Genomic DNA, 26,101 nt, shown 5'->3' with positions numbered 1-26,101 from the left:
TTCACTGTTCAGATTAGAAAATGCTGTTTGGCTGTTGAAGGACTATTCTGATAACTATATCTATATATCTGTAGGCTAAATGAACAAGGTGATGGGATTGTAACCTAAACGTCTCCAAAACTGTGGGCTGGTTGTTTTTTGTATTTTTTTTTTGTGTGTATGTGTTGATTATAGCTAATGCTCAAAGAAGCCTGTTTTACATAGTATTTTAGCTATTAAATAAACTACAGGAGTGCAATCTTTATAATGTTTTTCTGAATTTGCATGTATTATGGAATAGCAAACCACACCCTCACTCTGTTTTGGAGGGGTTTTAAGAGTACGGATAGAAGAGGAAGTAAGTTAAATAATAGTGTTTAGATAGCCTGTAATGCAACTGATGGGGAATTGCATTATCAGATGAAAGTGGTTTTGAAGTAATAATGAGAATTTCTGAGAATGACTGACTTTCTTTTGGCTAGTAGTATATATTATAAATAATATTTGCTTAATATCTAAATATGGACATTTGAAATAAATGTAAATGGAGTGAATTTGGCCTGGGTGTATTGAAGGTCTGTATGAGTGTATCATCCTCACTTAAACCCCTTTCTGTAGGCTTCAGAGATCACACATTTTAGAGTCTTATTTTCATCTACCATAACCTTTTGTGCAACTCTGACCATAAAATAGGTCAGAGTTTAGGGTTAAAATAAAATTCCTGTTTCAACTAGACTGTATCTTTCAGGGGAACCAAACAAACAACAACAAGAAGAAAAAAAAAAAGCAAAAGAAAAAACAACCTACAAAATTCAGTGTTTTTAGTATGTTCCTGTGGTGGAACTTGCCAAGTAAGGCACCTTTTCTACTAGATGGAGAAACAACACTAATAAATCACATTGGAAAACTACATGCAGTCTTCAGTTGTTGTGCTAACACAGTACAGTCAAGCAACTTGTTAAGCATCTGATCAGGGTAAACAATCCCCTGCAATGAACTTTCACTTAAATTAATTAAAAATGTATTTTCTAGTCATTCTCATGGCTTTTCTCTGAGCTCTTTTCAAGAATGTCATATTTTTAATTATGTATGTTAGAACAAAACAGCAAGTGTCAATGGGAAGTAGTACAGTCTCCATGGCTGCCTTAGGGCACTGTGTGATGGATCCCATGTCCTAAATGTAATGGCTGTTCTCCTTAAGTTGACTTCAAATTTCTTGATGTGACCTTAAATTTCTTAATCATAAAGTTTCTGTGTTCGTTTTTGTCTTGTTCACTTCTGCCTGAGCAGCAACTGAAATACCTGTTACTGCCCCTACTTTCCTTTACAAGTTACTATTTTTTTTCTTTGCCATAGTCCAAGGCTTTTTGAATGTTAAAATTAATGGGCTATCTTTGGCCACCTTCCTTAACTTTTTGGATGCTGTCTTGATATTGTTTCAATGCTGTGATTGGAGTGTGCATCCTGCAGAAATGTACAGGTTGCAAATGTAGTTTTTAGATTTTCAGATAATCTGTGACAGCTCTATGTAGCTGTTCTCAGCCTTTTTTGGGGAGGGAAAAGTAAGGCTAAGGACAATGCAGTCTTTTCTCTTTTTCTCTTTTTTCTTTTTACTTCCACTAGAATATGTCTCTATTGTTACCAGTTTTTCTTACAAAAAGCTCAACATGTATTGAGTTTTATTCATTAGTGTCCAATAGGAGCCTGTATTGGTTATTTGATACTCCCAGGTGCTTTCCCGAGTAGGGATGGATTAAAGCTCCTGCTTGTGGTGTTTGTTGAGTGAAATTTCACAAAGGAAACAGTGAGATTGAGGCATACCATGAATCACTGGGTTGAGATGGGCATGGATCATGTCTCAAATCCTGAATGAAATGTTAGTGTGGAAAAGCTAAGTGATGGGGGACTGAGGGGCTTTTTCTACCCTCAATAAATTATGCACTTCATCTATATCAGCTGTCCAAATGTTTTGTCACCTCTCAACCTAAGGCTGTTTTTTAAAGTGGATTAACTAATTTGTGTAGAACTGCGATATAAGCACTCTTTTGGAATTGAATTGACCTTCACTGAAAATCAAAGTGACTGTAATTCATTTGAAGTTAATTTATGTTATGTTTGGAAGTAGGGCCTTTGGATGGGTACAAAGGATTCCATGTTTCAGTTCTCCTTAATTATTTTTTTTTTTTTTAAATTTTAGATAATCCTTTGCTGTTTCCTTGCTTTGTTGCAGGGAAGCTCTGCTGATAACTTAAAAACATAGAAGTGGATGTACAGCTTTAGGTTGGGTCTGTGATTAATGGTCCCAAAGGGAAATGTCTGTGGCTTATCAGCAGCATAGGTGTTGCCATGTGATCTTTCCTGGATTAGTCTGTTGTTTGTTCTTGATGTTGTGCAGGCAGTTAGCATGGTGTGAAAGGGCAGCTGGCTCTTCCTGATCTTTTCCTCACATGGATTTGCCCATGTTTGTTGTTTTTTTTTGTTTGTTTGTTTGTTTTGGTGTTTTTTTGTTTTTTGGTTTTTTTTTTTGCAAAACAGCTCGTGTTAAACTACATGCAATAAATAAATAAGTTGGAGATATAGACTGTAAGCTGTGGTTTTATCTTGTTTTGTTGTTCTGTGGTTTCTTCTGTCAGAACACAGTCATTGAAAGGGTTATAAAGTAGTGGCTGCAGTAGTGTAGAAATGGTCTCAGTGGCTGGTGGTCGTTCCTGAATAACCGTTTCGCCATCATGAAGAAGCTGCTTAGATGGGAACTGGCAGAGCAGATCCAGCTCATGTTTCAGCAGACCAGGCAATGTGTTTGCCATCACACTGGCATATTCCTTTAGAAATCCCTGATATGGTTGACTATGCTTTTTCTTTTTTTGGCAGATAAAAATTTTGATGATGAAGACTCTGTGGATGGGAACAGACCTTCCTCAGCTAACTCCTCTACGTCTTCAAAGGCCCCTGCAAACTCACGTAGAGTTGGAATGGGGACTACTCGCAGACTTGGGTCTGCAGCTCTGGGATCCAAGTCCTCAAGTAAGCTGATTACATGGAATATTTGTAGTGTTCATGTTTGAGCTTATTTCCAGAATTTTCAGGCCGTATCATTTTCCCGGTACCCAGAAGCAGTTGTTTCCCATGTGAGATTGTTACATGTATGTTTGCCTGAATGCAAGTGAGTCTGTACAACGTACATGAATCTGCAAACACTACTCACATCCCTCTAGCATACACTGCTTTTGTGTAAGGTTGGGACTGTGTCACTGTGCAGTGAGAGCTTTGGGTGAAATGTGTCAGTGATGCATAATTTGAATTTTTGTTTTTATGGCTGGCACTCTTCAGCTGGACTGATGCAGGCTGCTTACAGCTACATGATAAAACCTAAGGCTTAAAACGTTGACTTTCTTTTAAGATCTTCAGGCACTGCTAGTAGTGAAGGTGAAAGAGAAGAAGGGAGTGATAATTTGGAATGTGATCAATTCTAAATGTCATTACAAAAGATCCAGAGAAATGGAGGAAGTTGTCTTTCATGGTTTCTAATGTGATTAATATTCCAGAGACTGTTTATCTTCCTTATCGTTTGTCTGCTTGTGCAGGTGTCAGAAGATCTGCACCTTCATCTATTATAGATAGGATTAAATCCTTTAAAATAAAATCTCCCATATAATGAAAGTAAATATTCCCTTTCATCTTTCAGTCTATGCCCCTAACTGTTGAGTGACTACTATAATGACTTCCCTAGTATGCCCTCTGTGCCTTGGAGCTGAAGGATGCTACAAATGTGCAGTTCAAGCCTGGCACTGAATTTTCCTGGCTCTATTTTTATTACATTTGCAGCACTCTGAGGTTGCGTGTGGATAGTGAACTTTCTCCTGATTAGGTGCCTATAGATAGCTGGTGGTTTCTTAATTGATTCTCTTGTTGATAAGAAGATTGAAAAGACTTTTTTGTTGTTTGTCAGCAGGCAAAGAGGGAGCAGGTGCTGTGGATGAAGAAGACTTTATTAAGGCATTTGAAGATGTCCCAACAGTTCAAGTAGGTAGAATTATAAGTTAAAGTACATAACACAGAACAGCAAAAGATAGGTGTCGAGTCTAGTTCTTATCACTGATAAATTGCACTTTGCTTGAATGCTGGCGAGTCTCCCTTAAGGGAAGGGAAGGTTGAAGGTTGTAAAATGGTGCTACATGCCATTAGATTGGTGTAAAGTGCTCAGAAGTGGAAGGAAGGGAGCCAGGAGGTTTGTGATAGAGGTATCATAGGAGAAGATACTGAGGCTGGCACTGGATGGGGCCTGTTGACGTTTTGTTTGATCATACAGCAGTGCTCAAGTCTCCAGAAGCCTCTCTGTTTCATTTGTGTTATATGGAAACTGAAAGCAATAAAGGTGATTTGTGCCTCCAGGATCTGTGCTGTTTTGAGTGCTATGATGGAATAGTGCATGTTTGCTGGCAGGTTTAGTCAGGGAGCTGTATGTGGGGTGCATCACCTCTCCTTCAGAGTTTACTTGCTGGGGCAAGAAGACCACACAGGTGTGCTCATGATTTTTACCAGCTCAGCCTTGAACCTAATCTGGGCTGAAGTGTAGGATGGTGACTTAGTTAGCCTTACTCTTCTGATACGCTTGTGTATTTTTTAGTGAATCTGCTTTCAAACTGACTGACTTCATTCTTTTGACAGCTTTCTTCTGTGCTCCAATACAGGGTGACTGTTTAATTGTATAAATGTTTTTAGCACCTGCGAGTTTTAATAACCAATTTAGAGTTAGGCTTTTAAGGTCCCACTTCTGTGTGGGAATGAGTTTTCCCTGGTTATGCACAGTGACTGTTGACTAGCTCCATAAAGCATATCCAGTTATCTTTTCCATAAAGCAGGAATTTTTGTGTTTTACTGACTGTTTTATTGTAGATGCCAGTTATATATTTGACTTTAACTTTTCTCATTAACTTTTTTGGCTGTAAACTGTACAGAAATACTGCTTAAAATTCTGAAACTATAGAAAAATAGTAGATGACAATCCTTTAGTTCTTCTCTGATCCTGTTGTAATTTTTGAAGGAGATTCCTGTGAATTCTTTGCATTATGCAAATCCCATGTTATGATTCTACTCTGTATTTAAATTTACAGATTTATTCTAGCCGGGATCTTGAGGAATCCATAAACAAAATAAGAGAGATACTATCTGATGATAAACATGACTGGGAACAGAGAGTATCTGCTGTAAGTAGTTAACTTTGTCGTGAACTCTATTAATACAAGGTTTTCCTTCACTGAGCTTATCCTATGAAAGAATTTGCTGAGAGAATCTCAGAGTAAGGCTGAAGTGCAGTTTAAGTGGTAAACATTTGTTGTATTTCCCCAAGCTTAGGGGAAACATTTCCTTATGAGACTGAGTTTAAACCATGTCTGTGGAGGAAGATACTATTTTTGATATAAAGGCATCTGGTAAGCCAACATCAGGTTGAACTGGAAGTCATGCAGGGAATCTAGATGTAAAGCTAGAAATTTGCTAGCAGATGCTGGAATTCTGAGATGGAAATATCAAAAATGATATCCAGAATCTCTTAAAACACCTCCTGTTAAGGCAGGAAGTCATTTTGCCTTTAGAGAGCTCACTTACACTTTTCCAAAAAGGAAATAAAAGCAAACAATTCAGAAAATTTAAATACTTAAATTTTGAATAAATGGTTATAAATGTAGGAAATGCATTAGTGGAAAAGTGGGTGTTGTATGCATACCAAGATTGTCCTGTTTTCTGAGATGAGCAGTATTTGCATAATACAAATAGATGCATACACTTTTCTATACGGTAGACGTTGATCACTGGTACAGCAGCTATGAGATGTCTGTCAAGTCATCTATTACAGGAAAGCATCAGCTTGTGCTGATTCAGCTTATTTCATTTTTCTTTGCTGTAGTGAGAGTAGTAAGCTTAAATAGAGGGACTGTATTCATGAGGTCACATGGAGATACCCAAAATAAAGTCTTAATGAAGAAATTGCAGTCCCAGTATCACTAGAAAATATGCTATTTTAGTAAGGTCAGGGTTGCATTTCTAGTGAACCCATATAATTATTTGCTTTAACGAAGTCAATGAACAAATTCTAAATATAAGTCAGTACAACTCAGATCTGAGTGTAAGTCAAGCCTTTCAAGTTTACCCATCTTTCAAAGATGCTATGTGAGGTTGTATGCTTTTAGAAACTCTTGTAAGTAGATGAATATTAAGAAGAATAAAAACAAACCTTTGACAACTTTTGGCTTCAGAAGTAACGTTTGGGTCGTTAACAATACAGCGGTAGAAGCCATATGTAATACTTGTGGATTGCTGTAACAGTTAGCTACTGTGTTTATATTACTTTGTATCCTTAGTATGTTAACCTGTGAGTTGTATGTAAGGTCTGAAATAAAATTGCTTGATATTCTTTAAGAAGTGGGTTGTGCAGAGACCCTGGGAGCAACGTATGAGCTCTGAACCTAACTATCCCGTACATTGCTCATTAACAGTCACTGCTTTGTTTTGTCATGCCAACAGTTGAAAAAGATCCGCTCCTTACTGTTGGCTGGAGCTGCAGAATACGATAACTTCTTCCAACACTTACGGCTCCTGGATGGAGCATTTAAATTATCTGCTAAAGACTTGCGATCTCAGGTGGTGCGGGAAGCTTGTATCACACTGGGGTAAGTTTACTTTCCAAACATGCTTGAAATAGGTTGTAGGAACATGGAACTGATGATGGTTAGAAGACACGTAGGAATTAACTAATAGATGGAAATTTTGCTATGGCTATTTAAAACCGTGTGCATGTAGGCTACTAACTGTAGTTGAACAAACCCGTATTGTTGAGTTTTAAATGTTGGTGATTGAGAGATGCAAAAATGTGTTTTGTTCTAGTTCAGACTGAGCTGTATTTTCTATTTGTGACTTTTATTCTTAGTGAAATGATTTAAGAAAAAACAGCCTGTAGTGTTCCTAACAGTATTTTTTTGTGGAAATTCATGCATATGAATGCAAAACTGATCACTTCAGAGAAACTAACAAGTCTGGAGAAATATTTCTGTTATTGCTGTCACACTTGTTTGTTAGTAAATATTTCTCACAGTTCAGTTCAACAAAGAACATGAACTTGAAAGGAACTATTTCAAAAACAAATTGCTCTGTCCTTTAGAGTTGGAGAGGAGGTGACAGTTGTGAAGAGTGAGATATTACATGTGCTGATGTTATGTTCTGTAGAAGTCTGACTTGCTTAATCCTCAGCGCTCTTAACAGTGTGACTTCATTGTGTTTTACAGACATTTATCATCAGTTCTGGGAAACAAGTTTGATCATGGGGCAGAAGCCATTATGCCAACAATTTTTAATCTAATTCCAAATAGTGCCAAAGTCATGGCCACTTCTGGTGTTGTAGCAGTTAGATTAATCATTCGAGTAAGTACCAGTCAAAAGAGAACAAGACATTTTATTGTTCCCAAATGCTGTGATGTTTCTGAGAAAATATGGGTGTTACTGCCATGAAAATTTGATTAAATGTCAAATCTACTCTTCTGATTGTGCTAGGCTTGTCTGTCTCCAGTTCTAATAAAGCCTTGTGTAGGTAGATGATGATAAGTAAGCCTTCTTAAATAGTAGGAAAAAGTGGCAGAAGTGATTGGAAAAACATTTCTTTACAGAGTAAGGTATTTCTATTCCTCAGAGATGAGCAAATTTTTTTAATTGGCTTTAAATCTTGACTTGCAGTACAGACTTAGTATGCTATAAAACTCCTCAGAGATAGCATATGTTGCCTAAAACTGTTAGATTGCAGAGGTGGCTTCTGCTAGGGAAGCTGCAGATAGCCTGACAACTCTTAAGCTGTAACCACTGACTGTTCAGATCCTCTTGAAATGACTTCAGTTCTTTGGCAGAAGAAAAAATAAAATCTGTTAAAGGTATTTTTACTGTTAAAATATATATATACAAGAATCTGTCTATATTCAGTAGTGTTTCCTTATTTAGCAGTTCAATTTTTAAGACCTGGAAAAAAAAAAAGCGTACAGAGCTTAGGTGGCAAATTACTTTTCATTCCACAGACCAGTAAAGTCTTCTTTCTGTTTTTGTTCTTTCTTTTGTTCTAGCATACACACATCCCCCGACTAATACCCATCATAACCAGTAATTGTACCTCCAAGTCTGTGGCAGTTAGAAGGTGAGCATTTAGTTTGAAGTTCTGCTGTTGTTTAGCAGTAAATAGAATCGTGTACACTTTTGTTAAAAATCATATTTGTTTTTATTTGTGGGAAGAGCTGTTATAGATGTTGCTCCAGAGAATTCATCTTATTCTCCCCCATGAGCTGGGAACAAATTCAAACTCAGCTATTATACATAAGATGCAGCATCATTGAGAAGAAAAGGCAGTTTCTCTGAAAGAAACATGTTCTTTAATCTCTGTGCTTACCTACAATGTCACATTAGCTTTTTAAATTATTTTTTTTCCACAGACATACTTTTCTTCCCCACTACTAATCTTTGCAGTAGTGTATTTTCTTTGAGCCAGTCAGCAGAAATGCTGCTCTGTGGTATTGCTGGGCAATACATGCTCCCTCTACATTTAAAATCAAGGTGTGGTACACTCTGCCAGCCTCACTGGGAGACTCTTGCCTGTGCCATACAGATTGACTCTTTTTTTCTCTAGTTAAATGAAAAGAAGGACTTTGTAGTTGATGAATTTTATGACAAACCTTGAAAAAAAACACATCACACAAATGCCTTCCTTTCTGTAAATGAAGAAGAATGAAGCTGAAAAGAAGCAAGATACAAAGTTACTTACCTTATGAAGTTTGAACTCTTGTGAGTACAGAGTGGTTCTACTTTATATCTTTGCTGGTATCTAGGGATGCCTTTTGGTTTGTTTTACATCTCTCTACTGAGACCCTCTAGAGAGATGAATCCAGTTTGCAGTATTTATTGACAGCATTTGTAGTGTTCTTGATGTTTCTGTTGTGGCTCTTCCTGAATTCTAATGTCCTGAGAACCATCATAACAAAAGATGACTACTGTGAAGAGGCAGGTATGATGAAGTCAGTGTGCCTCTTAACTTTGAGAACTCAACATTTCTCTTTTTTCTTCTCAGGCGCTGTTTTGAATTTTTAGACCTGCTGCTGCAAGAGTGGCAAACCCACTCCCTAGAAAGGTAAGCTCTGAAAACAAAGAAGTTGGTTAATTCTAGCCTATTAATATCTGGGGAGGTGAGCTCTATAGAAAGGATAGTCTTAGAGGTGAGATTCACATAGTTCTAGTGAAGATATTTTTGTGGCAAGAAAAGCATCTGTGTGTGTGTGTGTGTGTGTGTGCATGTTTACAATTCATCCATGTAGTTCTGGCAGCCAGAGTTCAGCAAGTCTGTTTCTTATGCCAGCCCTAGAAAACTGTCTGAACAAATCTCTGAACTTGATAGATCTTTTTTTCTTCTGCACTTTAAAGTGAAAAGATGAGGTGATGGCTGCTGCACATCTAACAGGAGCATCTGAGGCTTGTAAAGTAGTTCAAACTAATGAACAGTAGAAGAAATTGTGGGATACATATTGAGATCCAATTTCCTTAGCCCTGGGCTGACCAAGACTTTGTAAGGGTTGAGAAAAGTATTTTCAGACCCCGGCAGTTTCAACTATCTGACTAAAGATGGACCAATGAAGAATGCTGCTTGCCTTTTTCTACTAAACAGTGTGAATGAAATTAAACTGACTTAGAAGAGTAGGAGCTCCAAAATGTATGGAGTAGAAATGGGAAGAACTCTGTTCAGGGACACTAAGGAAAACCAAATTAGTTGTTTGTAAAGGTAGTATGCTGTTCTGGATTGCTGGACCATGTATTTCTCTAATTTCAGACACATATCGGTGTTAGCTGAAACAATAAAGAAGGGAATTCATGATGCAGACTCTGAAGCCAGGATAGAAGCAAGAAAGTAAGTAGAAACTATTGTTGCCTTTTCTTCTTCCCTTTCTTTATATTGTGAGTTATGGTATTACATGTTGGAGGCTCTGAAAGACAAGTAATGTTCTGGCAACTGAGGCTAGCACTTCTTCCCTTTCAAAGGGAATAGGTAGTAGATGATGTCATATGAAGTGATTGTGAGAAAGCTCTTCTGTTGTTTTTCTTTTTACCTACATGCAATACTGTGGCATTTGTTATTCTTGAAATAAAAGTCACTATGCTGGTATGCTGCTAAATATTACCTAAGTAGAGGAATTATTTTTGACAGTGAAACTGTATCTTTGTGTATATCTACAGAAAATGTAATTAGTGTTTTTCTCTTGAAGATCCCTTGCATTTTTTTTACAATGTCTTGTATTTGGGATAGTGTGCTGTTATACTGGGATCATGATCTTCTGTTCAGAAAACAACAGGGACATCTTTTTTCAGAAGGAGGATGCTATTAAATAAGAACTCACTAAACAATATATATTTTTAATCTAAATGTTATATTACAAGCAGAGATGTTTTACAGTAGGACTGCTTAAATCCTTTTGAAAGGGAAAGTTTGCATCACTGGAAAAATACAGCATCCACTGAGATTTCACAGCAGGTGACTAGTTAAGCTGAAAAGGCAGCAAGGAAAATGGAATAAAACTTTAGAAAACAAACTTAATTCTCTTTTCCCATGTTTCTTAATTAAGCATTACTGTGTGTAAGACAGAAATTTGTTTCTTTTTACTGCTGTGAGAGAATGCATGTGACTTCTCTGAGAACTGACTGTCTCATACAAACAATTCTTGATTCATTTGAGCTAATGGTCTTGCTCTTAAACTGCCCCTTAGTTGCCCCCTGAAAAGTGCTGAGAGACTTCATCTCCTTTGTGATGAGATTGAATGGTGTTTTAGCATCAGTCAGGAGATGAGGACCAGAGAAGAATTCCTACTTCTTTAAATGCTCTTTTACTTTCAGCATGATGCTGACTGGAAGTGTATTGAAGCATCTTATTCTTTAGTTTTCCCAAAAGACAGTCAGCAGCCTTAACTCTACAAAAGATTTCTCTCTGCAGTGATGTACGAGAGCTATTTGTTAAACTTGAGGAAGAAAGCACCTGCTGGTGATTTCCTGAATCAGGCCCATGCATGTGTATTCTGCTTTTGGCTTGTTTTTGAACTATCTGTTGATCAGCCAGTCCTAAGCTAACTTCATTCTGGTTATGGTTCTAGTCTGAGTCTGTCTCTTATGTATGGTAGACAGCTGGAGGGATATGAGAATTTCCTTTGTGACAAAGCCTTTTTGGTAACTTATGTTTGTACAGAACCCCAGGTGGTGTGTTCCCCTTTTGTTATTTTTCTTTGCTTTGTCTTCTGTGGGGCTGTAATTCTTGCAATCTTGTTAATCAGTGTATGCCATTAGTGAAAAAGGCTCTGACCTGTGCTTCACTGACATTTAAAATGCGACAAGGAAATATTAACGGCATCGTGCCTTGTTCCCAGGTGTTATTGGGGTTTCCACAGTCACTTCAGCAGAGAAGCAGACCATTTGTACCACACCTTGGAGTCCTCCTACCAGAAGGCCCTGCAGTCGCATTTGAAGAACTCTGACAGCATCGTGTCCTTGCCACAGTCAGATCGCTCCTCCTCCAGCTCCCAGGAGAGTCTCAAGTAAGTCATTGGGCATCGTTACTTCTCTCTTGGTTTGAACAACTGCAGAGATAATGTGATTGCTTCCTCAAATTCACAGGAGTTTTGCTTGTCTCATCTGGTTATCGGTGGCCTTAACGCTTGATTATACTAAAATCTAGCTAACGTTATATTAAAATAAAATGCATTATTCTGATATATGTGTGTATTCTTGCTTCTCTTAAAGAGGTGATCAACTTAGGCTGCAAACATCTGCAACTGAAGATACCTGAAAAATACCAATAGCTTTGATACAACCCTTTAAACCTACAGACTGCTCTTAATGATCACTTCTCAATTAACATACATCTTTTCTTAGTGCTTTTGCAGAGAATTTCATAATGATGCTGTATTTATATTTTTAAAAAGCTTTGTTAGTCCATTCCTGAATATAAATAACTTCCTGTTAACTCAGTTATGTACTGAGGGAACAGAGAAGCACTGTTACTGCTGACTGTGATATATCAGTTTTGTTTTTTTAATAAAACTTATATTAACTTCCAGCCGTCCACTGTCTGCCAAAAGAAGTCCTACTGGAAGTACTACATCAAGAGGTGAGAATGGGAGCTGAAAATGCGCTGAGATGTTGCTGAGGAATTGTGTTGAAGAATGAGTATTTTGTACACTATAATGTACAAAGGACAACTTTTTTGTGTACTGCTCCTTAAAATGGCACCTTATTACGTAGTTTTTAATCAGCTCTGGGTTGTACAATGTATTTTTGTACATTGGTATCTGATGCACTGATGCCTTTAAAAGCTGATATGTTGTTACTGCTTGCACCTGAAGGAAGGCTAAAAAGCTTTAAAAATTGTATCTAAGGTAAGTGTTGGGGGTGAAATAGCTGGAATTAACTCCTACTGATGCTAGTACATACAGCTAGGTAGTCTACTGGTGCATCACCCTTACACTTTTCTCTCACTTGTTTTTTATGGTTTCAGCACTTATTGGAGGCACTGTCTGCACAGAATTCCCACAGTGTTAAATTCCATCTTCTGATTAATCTGTTTTTACCTGTAGAATATTTGGGTGTGACCAAGAGTTGCTGATTTTGCTTTATAAGTGCAACAACAAGGGAATACATAAGAAAAAATGCTTCCTTATTCAATAGGCATGTTTGTTTTCTTCATTCACGCACCCAACCTAAGCCTGTATGCTTCTGTACTTTCCAGTGGACAAGTACAGGCAACCTTCCTGTCTTAAGCAAATGCATGTAATAACCTAAGTAGTACATTTGAATACAGAGCATAACAGAGACACCTTCTGCCCCTATCAGTATACTTTGCTGATACCTTGGATACAAGGAAAATTTTGTGTGGCGCCTGCTTTATCTTATGTGTGCCCACAAATGCATCCATGCTTGCAGCAGAATAGACAAATTTTTTGCTTCAGAGGGTAAACAACATGGAGTGGTGGAAACAGTGATCCTCGTGAGAAAATGCTTTGAAAAGGAAGGTAGGAAGACTTCCAGCAATGTATAAAACCTGGGTTGAAGGACCTGTGTGGATCTTTTCTAGATGGCAGCTCACAAAGTGGTGATGGGTACTTTACCTGAGTTTTGTTGTATTGCTGGCCTGGTAGTCTTTTCTTGGCATTTAGGTTTAGTGTCTGATGAAGTTCTTGAAATATCTCTTCAGTCACTGTGGGGAAACCCACATTACCCCGATAAGACATTCTTTAAGTATTTCAGTGTAATTAGAGAGTGTTAAAAATAGTACGTTAAACTGCTTGCTGTGCTCTTTGAAGCACACAGCTCAAAAAATTAATCTTCTTTATTCTGGGTCTCCCACTCCCATCTGCAGCATCTACAGTAAGTACAAAATCTGTGTCAACACCAGGATCTCTGCAGCGATCCCGCAGTGACGTTGATGTGAATGCAGCAGCTAGTGCCAAGTCGAAAGTGACATCTTCTGGAGCATCCACCCCCTTCAGTTCTGCTGCAGCCCTGCCCCCAGGCTCATATGCATCACTAGGTAAATCTATATGTTCTACTGTTGCAGTCAGCTTTCTTTACTCTCAGGAAGTGCCTGGATAACTTGATTTGAATGTCAAACTCTGTAACTGGAAGAAAATTTCTCTGAGATGGCTAACAGTTCTTGGGCATGAATGTGTGATCTCTTCCTTTTTGGAATTAAGCAAAAAATTTCTGAAGGAACTGACTTGGAACAACTTCCCATTTTTGCGAATTGTTTTTATAGTCTCAGCCTTCTTTCTGGGGAAAAGTAGACCTTATTCTGGTTCCATGACGCTGTTGAGGAAAATGCTTAGTGCTCTATTACTTCTGACATTTCCTTCTGTCTCTTTCCCTTCTCTTCCTCTTCCTTCCTCTTTCCTTGGCACTTGTTTTCCATGAATTATTCTGTGCTTTGAGGAGTACATCTTTGTTGAGTTTGATAATTTTGTAAAAGATACAGAAGCGAAGAAAAGCAGGCCTTCTTATTTCACCACATAGTTGGGATGTAAGATACTGCTGACTCTTCTTGGATTATAGCCACACTGTGCTTTTTTGTCCAAGCATTGTGTATCGCACAGGTACCCACTAGTGTTTCTTACAGCAAAGTTTGCATTTGATCTTTCTCTCCTGGAGATGATGCTGCTAATTTGCTGAAGTAGGAAGTGCAAGGCAGTGACCAACACCGAATAATTCTGCAGATTGCATAGTAATCTAATTCTTGAGGTTTTTATTGATTTTTACCTTTACAAGAGGGAGAAAAATTGGATGCCTCAGTGTCAAAGTCAGTGTTCTTGATTTGGGCTGTGCCGATAGCCTTCATTCCTTCCTTGAGTCAGCTGAAATGTAGTTTTTCCTTAGCGTTGAGCATTTGATCTTATTTCAGATTAAATAAGGATGCTTTTTATAGATTCCCTTTGTAGATATATTTCTTCTATATCTGAAGTCCTTTATAGTGTCTTTAATGTATTGGTTGTATTTGCTTCAGAAGTTCATGTTTTATTCTGATTTATATTGCTTATTCATATTTAGTTCAAGATTTAGTTGCACTGCAGTGAGCACTTAATACAGATCCATGGAGTTGATTGCTTAAGAGTGTGCTTTCAGAGCTTAAGGACACAGCCACCCTTTAGATGCACGGTGTACAGGCCTCAGTGGCAAATATGCTTTTGCACTGTTGTATGTCACAAAGAAGAACAGAAAGTGGGGAAGAAAATCTAAAAGCTGATTTTGTCCTTGAAGCCTGAAAACTGAGTACAGTGTTACTGTTGCTCTTAAGATCCTAAAGGAGAAAACCAGGAAACACACTGTTTCTTCAAGTTATGCGAGCATGGCTGCTGCTAAAGGAGTCTGTCTTTCCTTTTGAGCTAGCAGGGACATTTGCTGTCTTTGCGTCTCCATGAGAGAAATGGTGAGGCAAACAAAGAAAATGGGGTTTGACAAACATTAGATGTGTGTGGAAAGAAAAACTTGTAACCTTGTTCTACAGATTCATCAAGCTTTGATTTATTGCTCAAACTTCTTGCATTTGTTTGTGTTAATTTGTTTTCCATACTTCTTTAGCTAATATATAGTGCCCATCTCTGTTGATGTTAATAATTCTTCCCTATTAATCCTTGCCTTATTTTTTTTTAATTTGCTTAAAGATGGTACTACCACTAAAACTGAGGGTAAGCAGTCTCTCTATGTAACTGAGATGTGTCTACAGTCGTACCACTCTACCTGGTCTGTTCTCAAAGTGTTACTGATTCTCATCCATGTTCACTGGTGACCTGCATGAAGTGTTGCATGGTTGTCCTGCTCATTTTGATGCCATGGGGTGTTCTTCACTTTCTCTTCAAGCTGCTCCCTGCTAATGGCACTGTTCTGGTTTCATGACTGATTTCTAATCACAGAATTGCATGTGTGTCTTCCTATTCACAGCAGCGCTTTTGGTTGACGGTGACCTGAGCACAGATTACAAAAGCAGGGCTTGTGTTTTCTTACTCTATGTTGTGTAAAGGTTTGCTGTGTTTTTCCATCCAAAGCTCAGGTCACAACTGCCAAATGCTTTCAGGAAGAGACTGAGCAGCAAGAGAATTGAATGAGATGATCACATGGCAGAAAAATGAGGACAGTAAACAATGATCTCTAGGGAAGGAGTATTTAGTCAACCTCTTTAAACCTGAGCTCTCTCTTTTTATTGTTAACTGAGATGGCTTACATCTAAAACAGTTGGAGGAAAGTTTTTTTCTTTCAGGAACACTGAGCCTGCTAGTTTGGGAAGGCCTGCAGTCTGGTTGGCTATCTGGCTTTTTGTCAAAGCTTATTCTTCTCAAGCAAAACAAAATCACTGGGAAATCTTTTCTTTTTTTTTTTTTTGAGGCAGACAGGGATTGAAAACAAGGCCTTCTACACATAATGAAGACACTTCCTCCCAGCCCAACCAATTTTTTCCTGTTAGAAGTCTCTTTTCAAGGGATCTATTACTGTTTGATGGGACTGTGCTAGTATCCTTGATGAGTGCTTGTATTTGGATGTGGTGTTCTGAGAAGTGCCGCTGTGCTGTTATCACGTATTTTCTTTCCTTCCTATTACTCATGCATCAATTTAATATTTAGTGGGAGAAGTGTCTACCATCTTCAGAACTGGCTCTTAAACTTATGGTCAGAAGGTGAACTGGTTCAGAATCATGAACGGCTGTTGATCCTTCATGATCTCTTAGTGACAAGGAATATGAAGTTGGCCTAAATGCTTGTATTGAAGTCAGTGTCAGATTAAATGAAAGTTCCAAGCTGTTTTAATCCTTAGCTTTTTTTTAATTTGCTGATCTTTCTTTTTCATTTCTTTTCTTCTCCATAGTTTTCAAAAATTCTCGTTTTTTTCCCCTAATGTAGAAACATTGAATGTTTTATGTAAATTTATGAAATAGCCTATGCAATGTACGGATCCTCTCCGGAACTGTAATGGTGTTTGTGGAGGTCTGTTCCAGGAACTCTCCTCTGGTATACCCTCGCTTTTAGTTTATTAAATGCTCTATTGTCATCATAATACGTTTTAAATTAGGGTTGTTTTCCTCCAATTTGACTACACTGGATGCAGATGTGGTTTGGTTTTAAAAAAAAAATAAAAAAATCTGTAATAGAAACCAGCCAGTCACTTGCTGGAGGGGGAAGATTGAGGGAATGAACTTTCAAAAATTGCTTTTTGTTGCTTTTGTGTTAAATATGAGATCTCATCTCTTTTGCTGTAGGATTCTTTTCTGGTGAGGGGAGCAGGGATCACAAAGGATTATAGCACTGTGGCACACCACAGCCAGAGCCCTGGAAGGACGAGTTTAATCAGTGGTTCAAACTCATTGTCATGTTTTGTTTCTCTTTGTCACAGCAAAAAACAGCCTTCAGATAGCAATTTGTTGTGTCCTTCAGATGAGGGTCTGGAGGGATGTCTTTTGCTAACTCTGATCTTGCAGAGTGTAGAGAAGGCAGAACTTCATGTTCTTAGAAATTAAAATTAGCAGATCCAAGTGTGATCTTTTTCTGGAAATAGCTGTGTGGTCTGGAGATGAACTTTAAACAGAAAGCAAAAGTTCCTTTTGCATGTATGCCTCTGTTTTGTTGCAGGTTACTAGTATATCTATTACCAGAGCAAAATCTTTGTTTTCTTTTCCTCTGTGTGTGTGTGTGCATGTGCACGTTGTTCAGCATTAAGTTTAATCTGCAGTCTGGCTCCCATCATGGCTTTTTGTAGCTGCAGTGTAGAAGTTTTGCACCTTCCCCTCAGCTGGGAGCCAGCATTGTACAAACTTGGCAGTTCCCACCTGCTCTGCCCTTGATTCTCCTCAGTGTTTTGGTTTTGAGCCAGGCATCTTAAAAGAGGAGCAAGATAAAAGTGGCTTGTGCCACTGGCAAGCCAAGAGGAGAGTATTGGTTCTTTGGTTTTAAGTAGTGTCACCTCAGTTAGCAAATGCTGCAAAAGTGCTCTTCTGTGTGAAAAAATATCATGAATCTATATGCAATTTTAATCTGGATAGATCTTCTGTGTGTGTGCTGTGAGTTTGTGTCTTCATGCAGGGTATGTTTTGATAACCCAGACCCTTTGTGTCTCCAGAATGTCATGAAGAGTTCAGTAGGCAGAAAGCCTGTAAGAGTTAAACCTTTTCAGTCTTGATGGGGTTTTACAGCTTGTGCCATACAAGAAACAGTTGTGCTCTAAATCCTTGTTGTTGTATGTGACTAAAGAGAAACTTCAGAGAAGTTTCTGCTTGTTTTATCATGGAAGTTTTTCAAGTCTGTCCCCAAACTGACAAGTTTATAACTAACAATTGGCAGTTTCCAGACTCAGTGGCACGATTCCTAATAATATTTATTACACTCCAGAAAGAAAATAGTCTGATTTATCATTGTTCTCAAATAATTTGGACTTAAACAGATCAAGCATCTTGAGCCTTAACGAAGGCTTTGGATAACAGTTGCAAGAAATGACTATTCTTGTTTTCTTTGCTTTAAAGCTTTTCATTGTCCTCAGCGACAAGCTTTAACTCGAAGATATGACTGAACATGGTAGCTTGATCTGAAATGTTCAGGGAGGAGGTTTTTCTCTTCTCTTGGTTGATCCCTTTGCAAGTGCTGGCATGAGTTGCCTGCACATACTGGTGTAGAGCTGTACAGTGCTGCTTTTGCTCTGTCAGAAGATCTTATACAAAAGCAAGTGTCAGCATATACTGATGGTTTATGGTAAGGGTAGAGTGTGTATCAGGGGAAATTGTGCTGTGAAATTAGGTGGTGTACTGGTAGTGTTGGATTTGTGTTATGTATGGAACCTGTGCCTTGCATACTGTAAGAAGGATATATTTTTATAGGTTTACATACAAATCAAATAACTGTGTATTCTTCACAAATGTATTACCACCAAATGACACATGTACACCTATGGGGATCCCAGGGGCTTTTTCAGGCTTTTTCTCTTTTTCCAAGTTGGGAAAAAACCCAGGGAATGCATGAGCTGATCCATGATGATACCCTTACCATCCCAGTGCTTCTGCTTATAACTTGTGTGATTGTAGGCATCATTATTCACAGCACAGAACTGATTAAACTTAGTTGTAGGTCTGTTATATATCGTCTGTGATTTCTGGAGTATTAGAAAAGCAGTTTCTTCACAGGCTGAATCTCACAAAACCTGTGTTTGTTCTGAGTCACGGGGTGGTGATGCAGTAGTATCCACCCAGAGGAGTTCAGAACAGTGCTGCTGAGTGAAGCTGCTCCTAATCACAGAAAGCTACTTTACTTGTTCCTTTGTTGTTCTTTTTTTTTTTAAAAAAAAAAAACCCTGCTAGATCTAGGCATGTGTTAGACATCTCAAAGTTGATTCTGATCCATTAATTGTTGTAAAAATGGCAGTAACTTAAAAAACAACAACAACAAAACAACCAAACAAAAAAAGGCCAATAAACAAAAAGCCTACAAATGATTTCTTAACAGAAAACATATATATGGAGTCTTCCAAATCACTTTCTGTACCAGCGGAATGTCACATTTGCATGTCAAACTTAGATCAAAGCTTTTCTAAATGGCAGTACTTTAATGCTTTTTGGAAACTAGTCGGGGCAGACTTTATCTGTTCATTTGCTGTGCTGTTGCTCTCAGATTAAAGTAATTCTTTTATGAAGAGCAGAAAAATAACAGCTATAAAATATGAATTGCTGCATCTGCAGTTTGAGCTGGGTATGGAAACAAACCTCTTTGAAAGCAGTGTTCAGGAGTTGGATTTGTTTGCATTTATCAACAACAACAAAATGTCTGCCTAACTTTTGCTATGTTATTTCTGGTCTTGAAATGTTTTATTAGTGGTAGAATGATAGGGATTAAGTGACACAGTCCTATGTGCAAATGTGGATACGAATGCAGACTCTTGTTTGCAGATGGAATGCTTAAGGAAATGTAATAGAGACATTTGTGTTGTGTAAATGAACATTTTAACATATATTATACTTGGAAAACTTAACCTTAAAACCTTGATTTTCCCACTCAGGCAGTTACTGATTCATCTTGCATTATTAGAAAAGCAAAGTAGGTTTTGGATATTGTAAGATTAACTTAAGGACTGTGCCTGTGTGTGTGGAGATCAGTTAACTTGGGAAATACCCCAGGTCCCTCTCCATCTTTGTCTCATATGGATTTGTGTAAATTAATGAAACTTTATAACTTTTCAAGAGACACTTTTTATCTCAGTCTTCTCCCTGACACATTCTGGGTCACATCAAGGTTCAAGCCAAAATCTATTAGCCTAGAATGAAGCAGCATCTTGCTCATGAGCACTGTTTCAGAAACTGACGAACTTGGTAGGTGTCTATCTGCTGACCATTAGGGATTTCAAAATAAGACTGAATACTTTCTAATCTTGCTGGTATTTGCATGTTAATTTAGTTTGAGTCTTTGGTTCAGTTTTTTGTTGAAGTCCAAAAAATTGACATCAGAAGCAGATCTTGATTTTTTTTTCTGTGTGTACTATTTTTGGTTTTATATTTCCTAAAGATTGGGCAGTCACTTACTATATATTGTCCCAATTTTGTTCTTAGTTACTACTTGATGAAGCAAAAAACCAAACCAAAAAAAAACAAAAAAAAAAACAAACAGAAAGAAACAAAAAAAAACCCCACCCTGATCTTGTAGATGCAGGAAGAACAGGTAATTGTGAGAATAGTGGACTATGCATAGAAGGAAGCACCAATCCCTTCTCACCCATCCACGGCCCATACACATCACTGTGCTTGCCAGTGCTGCCTGTTACTGGGCCTTGAATTCCAATTTGTGATACAGGCTTTCTGCTGGCATTGTGGAAGGATGGATGGTCAATTCCATTACTGGTTCCTTAAACTGCTCAAGTTAAACTTCTTGTTTGCTTTGTACACCAACTTCTGCCAGTTTGTTTGTCTTCCTGGTTTTGTGCTACTCATTTTTACTTTCACACTTATAAATAATGATAGGAATATAGTCGTCTTTCTTTGCTCTCTTCATCTTGGCTCAGTCCATCTTAGCTGGCTTTAGAATAGCTCAGTAAGCCTGCCAATTTGATTTTAAAATCAGGTTGTCAAGTACAGGTACCTTTTTTTTTTTTTTTTTTTCCCCCAAAAAAACAAATCTAGGTTTTCTTCTCAAAGTTTTCCTTGTCACTTTGTCTATCAGAAAGATTCAGCCTGTGTTATGAATATTTTGAGAGCCCAGGCAAAGGAACAGAGCTCCCATTCTGCTCAGCCTGGGGCTGTGTGCCACTGCCCTGTTCTGCACATGAATCTTCCCTGGTTTTTGGGTGGGAGGTATGCATCTCCTTGTTTGTGTTTCTTTGCTTGTATGGTGAACGCACCGTAAGTGGGGGTATGAGATGAATATCTAATTGGTGGATGCAGCTGTCAAGACTGCTATCTTACCTGTTGTGTTTTTCCTTTTATTATTATGCATGCAACTTGAAATCATCCTCTGAATGCAGGATAGCCCTGGCATTAGTCCTGAGAAACAGCTTCAGATTTGGCAGAGAACAGAGTTGTTGAAAGTGCTGGTGGAGGCTTTCTTTGTGTTACTCTTAATTATCATTTCTTTCCCATTAGCTAGAGACTGATAATTGAACCTTAGCTCTGGAAAGAACATTCTGAGGGGAACAGCCCTGCCCCGGGAAGGGGGTGAACCGATGACCTCGTAAGCTGTTCTAGCTCAAATTACTGTGGCTTTTTCACGAGGAAAGGACAGAAAAAGGACTAAGAACACTTTGAGACTTTGTATCCATTCTCTGCCTAAATAAAGGGCAGACACACGCAATGTTTTTTCCACTATGTTCATTGTGTTAAAGGGGAATCACCATTACTAGTGAAGTTACACTGATCTCAATATAAATACAAGGGATCAGTAAACAGCGGGGAGATGTGAACGAGGCTGAAATAAAAGCGTGGCCGGACAGCGCTGGCAGACTCACTGCACTGCGTGCTGGGTGCATGGAGAGCAGGACGGAAAGCACCGAGCTGTGGTCTGCAAATCTCAGCCATGGAATTTGTGGCTGCAGCTGCTGTGCCTCTCTGCGAAAGGGGGATCGCCTTATCAGAAAGTAATTATATAGGGAGTCACGTTTAGATAACAGAATTTTCTTGTGACCCTTCTTCGGGAAAGAAGGTACTGCAGAACAGAAGCACAGGCACTAGAGATCACTTTTTTTTTTAGTTGAGCCAGCTGATAGCTTTACTGAAAGCAAAAAGAGTTTTGGATGTGTGGACCATCACTGTATATCCCCTCGTTCCTCATCGTGTCTCCCTGTAAAATTTGCCTTCCGAGTCCTGGTTAGTTGTGTGCACAGCAACACTGCGAGCCTAAAACAGATGCTTTAAAAACAGCTGTTGCCTTTGGAAGAAACCTGTTAACAGTTTGTCTTTGCATTCCTCCAGGTCGGATTCGTACAAGGAGGCAGAGCTCTGGCAGTGCCACCAGCGTCACCTCGACACCTGCTGATACTCGAGGCCGCAGCCGGGCTAAAGTGGTTTCCCAGTCCCAGCGTAAGAAGTGTTTTGTTTCTGGGGGAGGAGAAAAAACAGTTATTAATACTTTTCTCTCAAATTGTGGTAGCATCAGCTGAGAATTGGGCTCACTTTTGGTGAATAATATTTGGACATATAAATCAGAATGTTTAGCTGCTGCTGTTGTGTAGCAGAATTGCAGATTTTTGTGACATGTTAGACTAAACTTGCACTGGGTCCCACTGAGCTGCCCTCTGTGTCTGTAGCTAATTGCTGTCCTGGGTTCTTGCCTTGTCAAGCTTTTCCTGCTTATGTTACGATATTTCTGTATGTGTAACGTAAACTGTCTAAAGTGCTTTAGCATCAGTTTAGAATAGAATGCTACCTATTTTCTGTAGATATGATGGAGGTGGTTCTGTTCTCTTTATTCACATGATGCATCCGTGCTCCCTGACCTCCTTACAAGCTGTGGTTTCTCCCAGGAGCCATGCACGCAGTGTTGCTGCATATTTGTCATGTGTCTAAAGAGAATTTTGTCACTCGAACTTGAGAAGAAACGGAGGGGAGGGAACCTCTCAAATTGTTTCACCTTATTCTAAAGCTCTGCTTTGTTTGTGCCATCATTGCTTTGCTCTATCATGCTGTAGATATGGGAAAGCAGTTTATAGCGTTATGATAACCAGGGATGGCTGAAGAGAGGAGCATAACTAGGATGGGGCTGAATGGAAGTCTTTACATTGAAGTCATGAAGGATTTGGGGCTTTGGTATTCTGATCTTAATTCCTATCATTTAAAACTTAAAGATAATTTATGGCTTTTAATCAAGTTTTAAAAATTTTAATTTTTTTTTACTTTAGTGAGAAATGATCAGATGAGACAAGTTTCAGATTTATTTAAGGAAGTGTGGGGGGGGTTCAAACATTATGGGTTTAATTAATTTCATGCAATGTACTTATGAGGCTGTAGGAGAGTCACATCTATACCTCTAGTTGGTCTACTTTGTTGAACCTTGATTCCAGCTTAGCACAACTAGATGTGATCTTTAATCTCCTAATCCAAGCATTACATGAAGTAAATAATGAATTAATGTATAACATATTCAGAGGAACAAACTTGTATGCCTATGCATTTGTAGCTTTGTTTCAGTTTTACAGCATGGGCTTGGGGTATAATTTAAGCAGAACTTGGGTCTCATTGTGGGTTGATATTGCTGAGAAGCTGTTAAGCCTTTGGAAATTAAATCACTTGCATTTGCACATTAACTCACTGCATTCTGCAGGGGCTCTTGGAGTGGCACATTTGTGAATATTTCTGTCTGTGTATAGCATAAACTGCATGCTGAACGCTGTACTGTCTTCATGTCTTTTAATCCACTTTTTGCCTGTCCTTTGGTCTGCCCTCATAATCAAGGATCCAGATCAGCTAATCCTGCTGGTGGTAAGAAACATTTTCCCTTTCTTGCTTTCTCATGTTATTTCCTTCAGTTTTTTAACTGCTAAGCTTTTAGCTTCCTTCATTCTCTCCTGGTTATCAAGGCTTAAAAAGCATTTCCCTAAAATTAGAAAACCAATATGTATGGCAAATGACCTAGATTTCTCATAGTAATCGAACACAGTAAGCATAAATTGTGTATTAAAGCTGGCTCATTGTTATAAGCATTGCAGAGAAGCTCCTGGAGCTTAAACTTCACGCACAAAATTCCTCAAAGTACAGTTATTTTGGTGAGACTCCACTGACATCAATGAATGTAGCACTGTAACTGGTAGGAACATTGGCTTTCAGGGTGTGGATGTTGTGAGAGAAATTGGCATCTTTCACAACTGCTCTCACTTTTGGGGGGGATATTGGAATACATAATTTAATTCAAAATGGCTTTACCCAAGAAAGGAGGGAGCAAGCAAGTTGAAGTAATACATGCTTTTATGTTTTTGTCCATCAGATGAGTAAAACTGCATACCTTCTCTAAATTAAGAACACCATTTATCTCTTAGTTAACTCAATAATCATAACAGTATTTGGGACTTAAATATTTGAGATGTGTAGATACTTTTTAGAAAGCAAGCAACTTGAATATTTGTACAAAATGTGAATTTGCCAAAGAATATTTTTGCGACCTTTTTTAGATGTTATTTTCCTTCCTATTCTAGCAACAACAACAAAATGTTGGATATTAGGGATGGTAATATCATAGCAAATGTCATTTGTATACCTAAAGAAACAAAAAAGGGTCTTAAATCCATTAGTTTCGTAGTTCCTTGGTTACCTTAAAGCCAACATTACTTAATTTTCAGCAGAAACATGCTACAAAAATAAGATTCCCTGGGTAAAAATCATTGTATTGTTCAACCTGTTGAGTTTGACAGCATGAATATTTCAGACAAATGTCAGTTGCAACTGGAATGTAAATATTGTAAATAAATCTTGGTCAGCAGACTAGACATCATGGCTTAGAAAAAATGTAAACTTGCCATGAACAATTCAAACTGACAAGGAAAAATAAATCCAGCCAACTATTTAACTTGCTAAATATTCTTTTTCCAGCTGAAAAATAACTAATTAGCTGTAGTCAGACCCAAGTAAACCAGCATCTCTACAATTGTGACAGGGTTAGTTGGTTTACTCTTCAACATGCTGGTTTGCTGCTGTAGAGACAATATTCTTTTTTTGTTGGTAATGTTTTTTCTTCCCTGAATTGTAAGAATACAATGTCACCACTGTAGCATAATGTGGAGATGGGGCTGACCTACCTTGCAGCAGGTTACCTGTGCCAAAAGCTGGTTATCTGCTGCACAGCACTCCACATGAGCTAATTCTTGTTGCTGCTTGTTGAGTCAAAGCAGCCTATGGATCTTATGTTGCTGCTGCAAGGCTGCTCCTGGCATCTCCACAAACTCACTGAAATTCAGCTTAGGGTATTCCTGCACTGCGGTGTCTGTTGTGGTCTTGATCTTGATTGGGTAGCACCATTCATATGTACAGAATTGCTAATGTCAGTGTTTATTGTCCACGGGCTTTCTTCAGTCATCCTCTTAAAGCCTGTGGGAAGCAGTCCCATTAATTTTCTGTGTGCTTTGGGTCATACTGCTAGAGCTGATTGTGTTTCAGTTTTGCTATCAGTATTTAAGACGTCAGGTTTTTTGGTTTTGCTTTTTTTTTTTTAACTCTTTGTATTCCTCATTTCTGGTTCTATTCCAGCTGGTAGTCGCTCTAGTTCTCCGGGTAAGCTGTTAGGAAGCACCTATGGTGGCTTGAGCAGTGGAACATCCAGAGTTCAACCTGTGCCATCGTCTTCAGAGAAGCGCAGCAAGATCCCTCGGAGCCAGGGATGCAGTCGAGAGACGAGTCCCAACAGAATAGGACTAGGTAAGAGTAGTCACTGCAGTGACACATTGGCCTGCGTGCTCAAAGGATGGGCTTCCCTGTTGAACATGAAATGTACGTGGTTGTTGTCTTTCTTCTGAATTCCTCAACTGGCAAGTTAATGTTTTATTTCCAGAAATGAACTGTTATTTATTATGGTTTGTAGGAAAGTAGTTCTGATTTTCCAGGTTGAGGCATAGTTTCAAAATACGTGAAGATGTTTGTATCTCCTGTTTGAAATTCAACGTGAGTGATGTTTTTAGGTCAGGCAGCAAAAACAGTTGTCATGAATAACTTTCAAAGCAAAAATACCTCATTTACGACTGGCTTAGTCCTAGGACCAGCTGAGCAATTTTACAGCTAGCTGGAATCAAGGGTGCTGAGCACTTTGTGATTATTTAATAATTTTTGCAGCTTAAATGCAAATGCTTAAATTAAATGCTTCTTGTCTGGAATATCTTGGAGCTACATTTTTAGATAGTGTTTTAAACTTACACTTTAATTATTCTGCTTCCAAAGTTCTTGGCTTAGTGACTATTGTGGAAATAATCCATAATAATTTCTATTTTCAAATTTATCACCAGACTCATTTTTTTTATAAACAGGTGGGTAAGCATCATCGTATAGAAATTTGTGTATCTGAATTGAGATTTAAAAAAAAAAAAGATATTCATGGACTAAGCAAGTAAATATTGTTTTCATTTCTGAAATGGA

The 26,101-nt window shown here is 38.3% G+C and overlaps 1 protein-coding gene across 17 annotated transcripts in view; it reads left to right on the top strand.

The window, feature by feature from the left end:
* CLASP1 (cytoplasmic linker associated protein 1) overlaps window positions 1–26,101 on the top strand; it is a 153,681-nt gene that overhangs the window by 64,493 nt on the left and 63,087 nt on the right. For 16 of the 17 annotated variants that reach the window (XM_085228452.1, XM_085228451.1, XM_085228450.1 and 13 more), the window contains 13 exons: window positions 2,851–3,003; window positions 3,929–4,002; window positions 5,094–5,186; window positions 6,502–6,647; window positions 7,260–7,395; window positions 8,082–8,152; window positions 9,077–9,136; window positions 9,830–9,907; window positions 11,412–11,579; window positions 12,102–12,151; window positions 13,400–13,570; window positions 21,959–22,066; window positions 25,223–25,390. In XM_085228452.1, the coding sequence (XP_085084578.1) occupies window positions 2,851–3,003; window positions 3,929–4,002; window positions 5,094–5,186; window positions 6,502–6,647; window positions 7,260–7,395; window positions 8,082–8,152; window positions 9,077–9,136; window positions 9,830–9,907; window positions 11,412–11,579; window positions 12,102–12,151; window positions 13,400–13,570; window positions 21,959–22,066; window positions 25,223–25,390 (1,476 nt within the window). The remainder of the gene's footprint in view (window positions 1–2,850; window positions 3,004–3,928; window positions 4,003–5,093; window positions 5,187–6,501; window positions 6,648–7,259; window positions 7,396–8,081; window positions 8,153–9,076; window positions 9,137–9,829; window positions 9,908–11,411; window positions 11,580–12,101; window positions 12,152–13,399; window positions 13,571–21,958; window positions 22,067–25,222; window positions 25,391–26,101) is intronic. The other variant, XM_085228444.1, reaches the window with a different exon arrangement.

This window comes from Meleagris gallopavo, chromosome 7, assembly GCF_905368555.1.
Source record: "Meleagris gallopavo chromosome 7, MGAL_WU_HG_1.1, whole genome shotgun sequence".
Taxonomy (NCBI): Eukaryota; Metazoa; Chordata; class Aves; order Galliformes; family Phasianidae; genus Meleagris; species Meleagris gallopavo.
The sequence above is the reverse complement of the archived record's forward strand: the minus strand, read 5'-3'. Positions and strand labels throughout refer to the sequence as shown.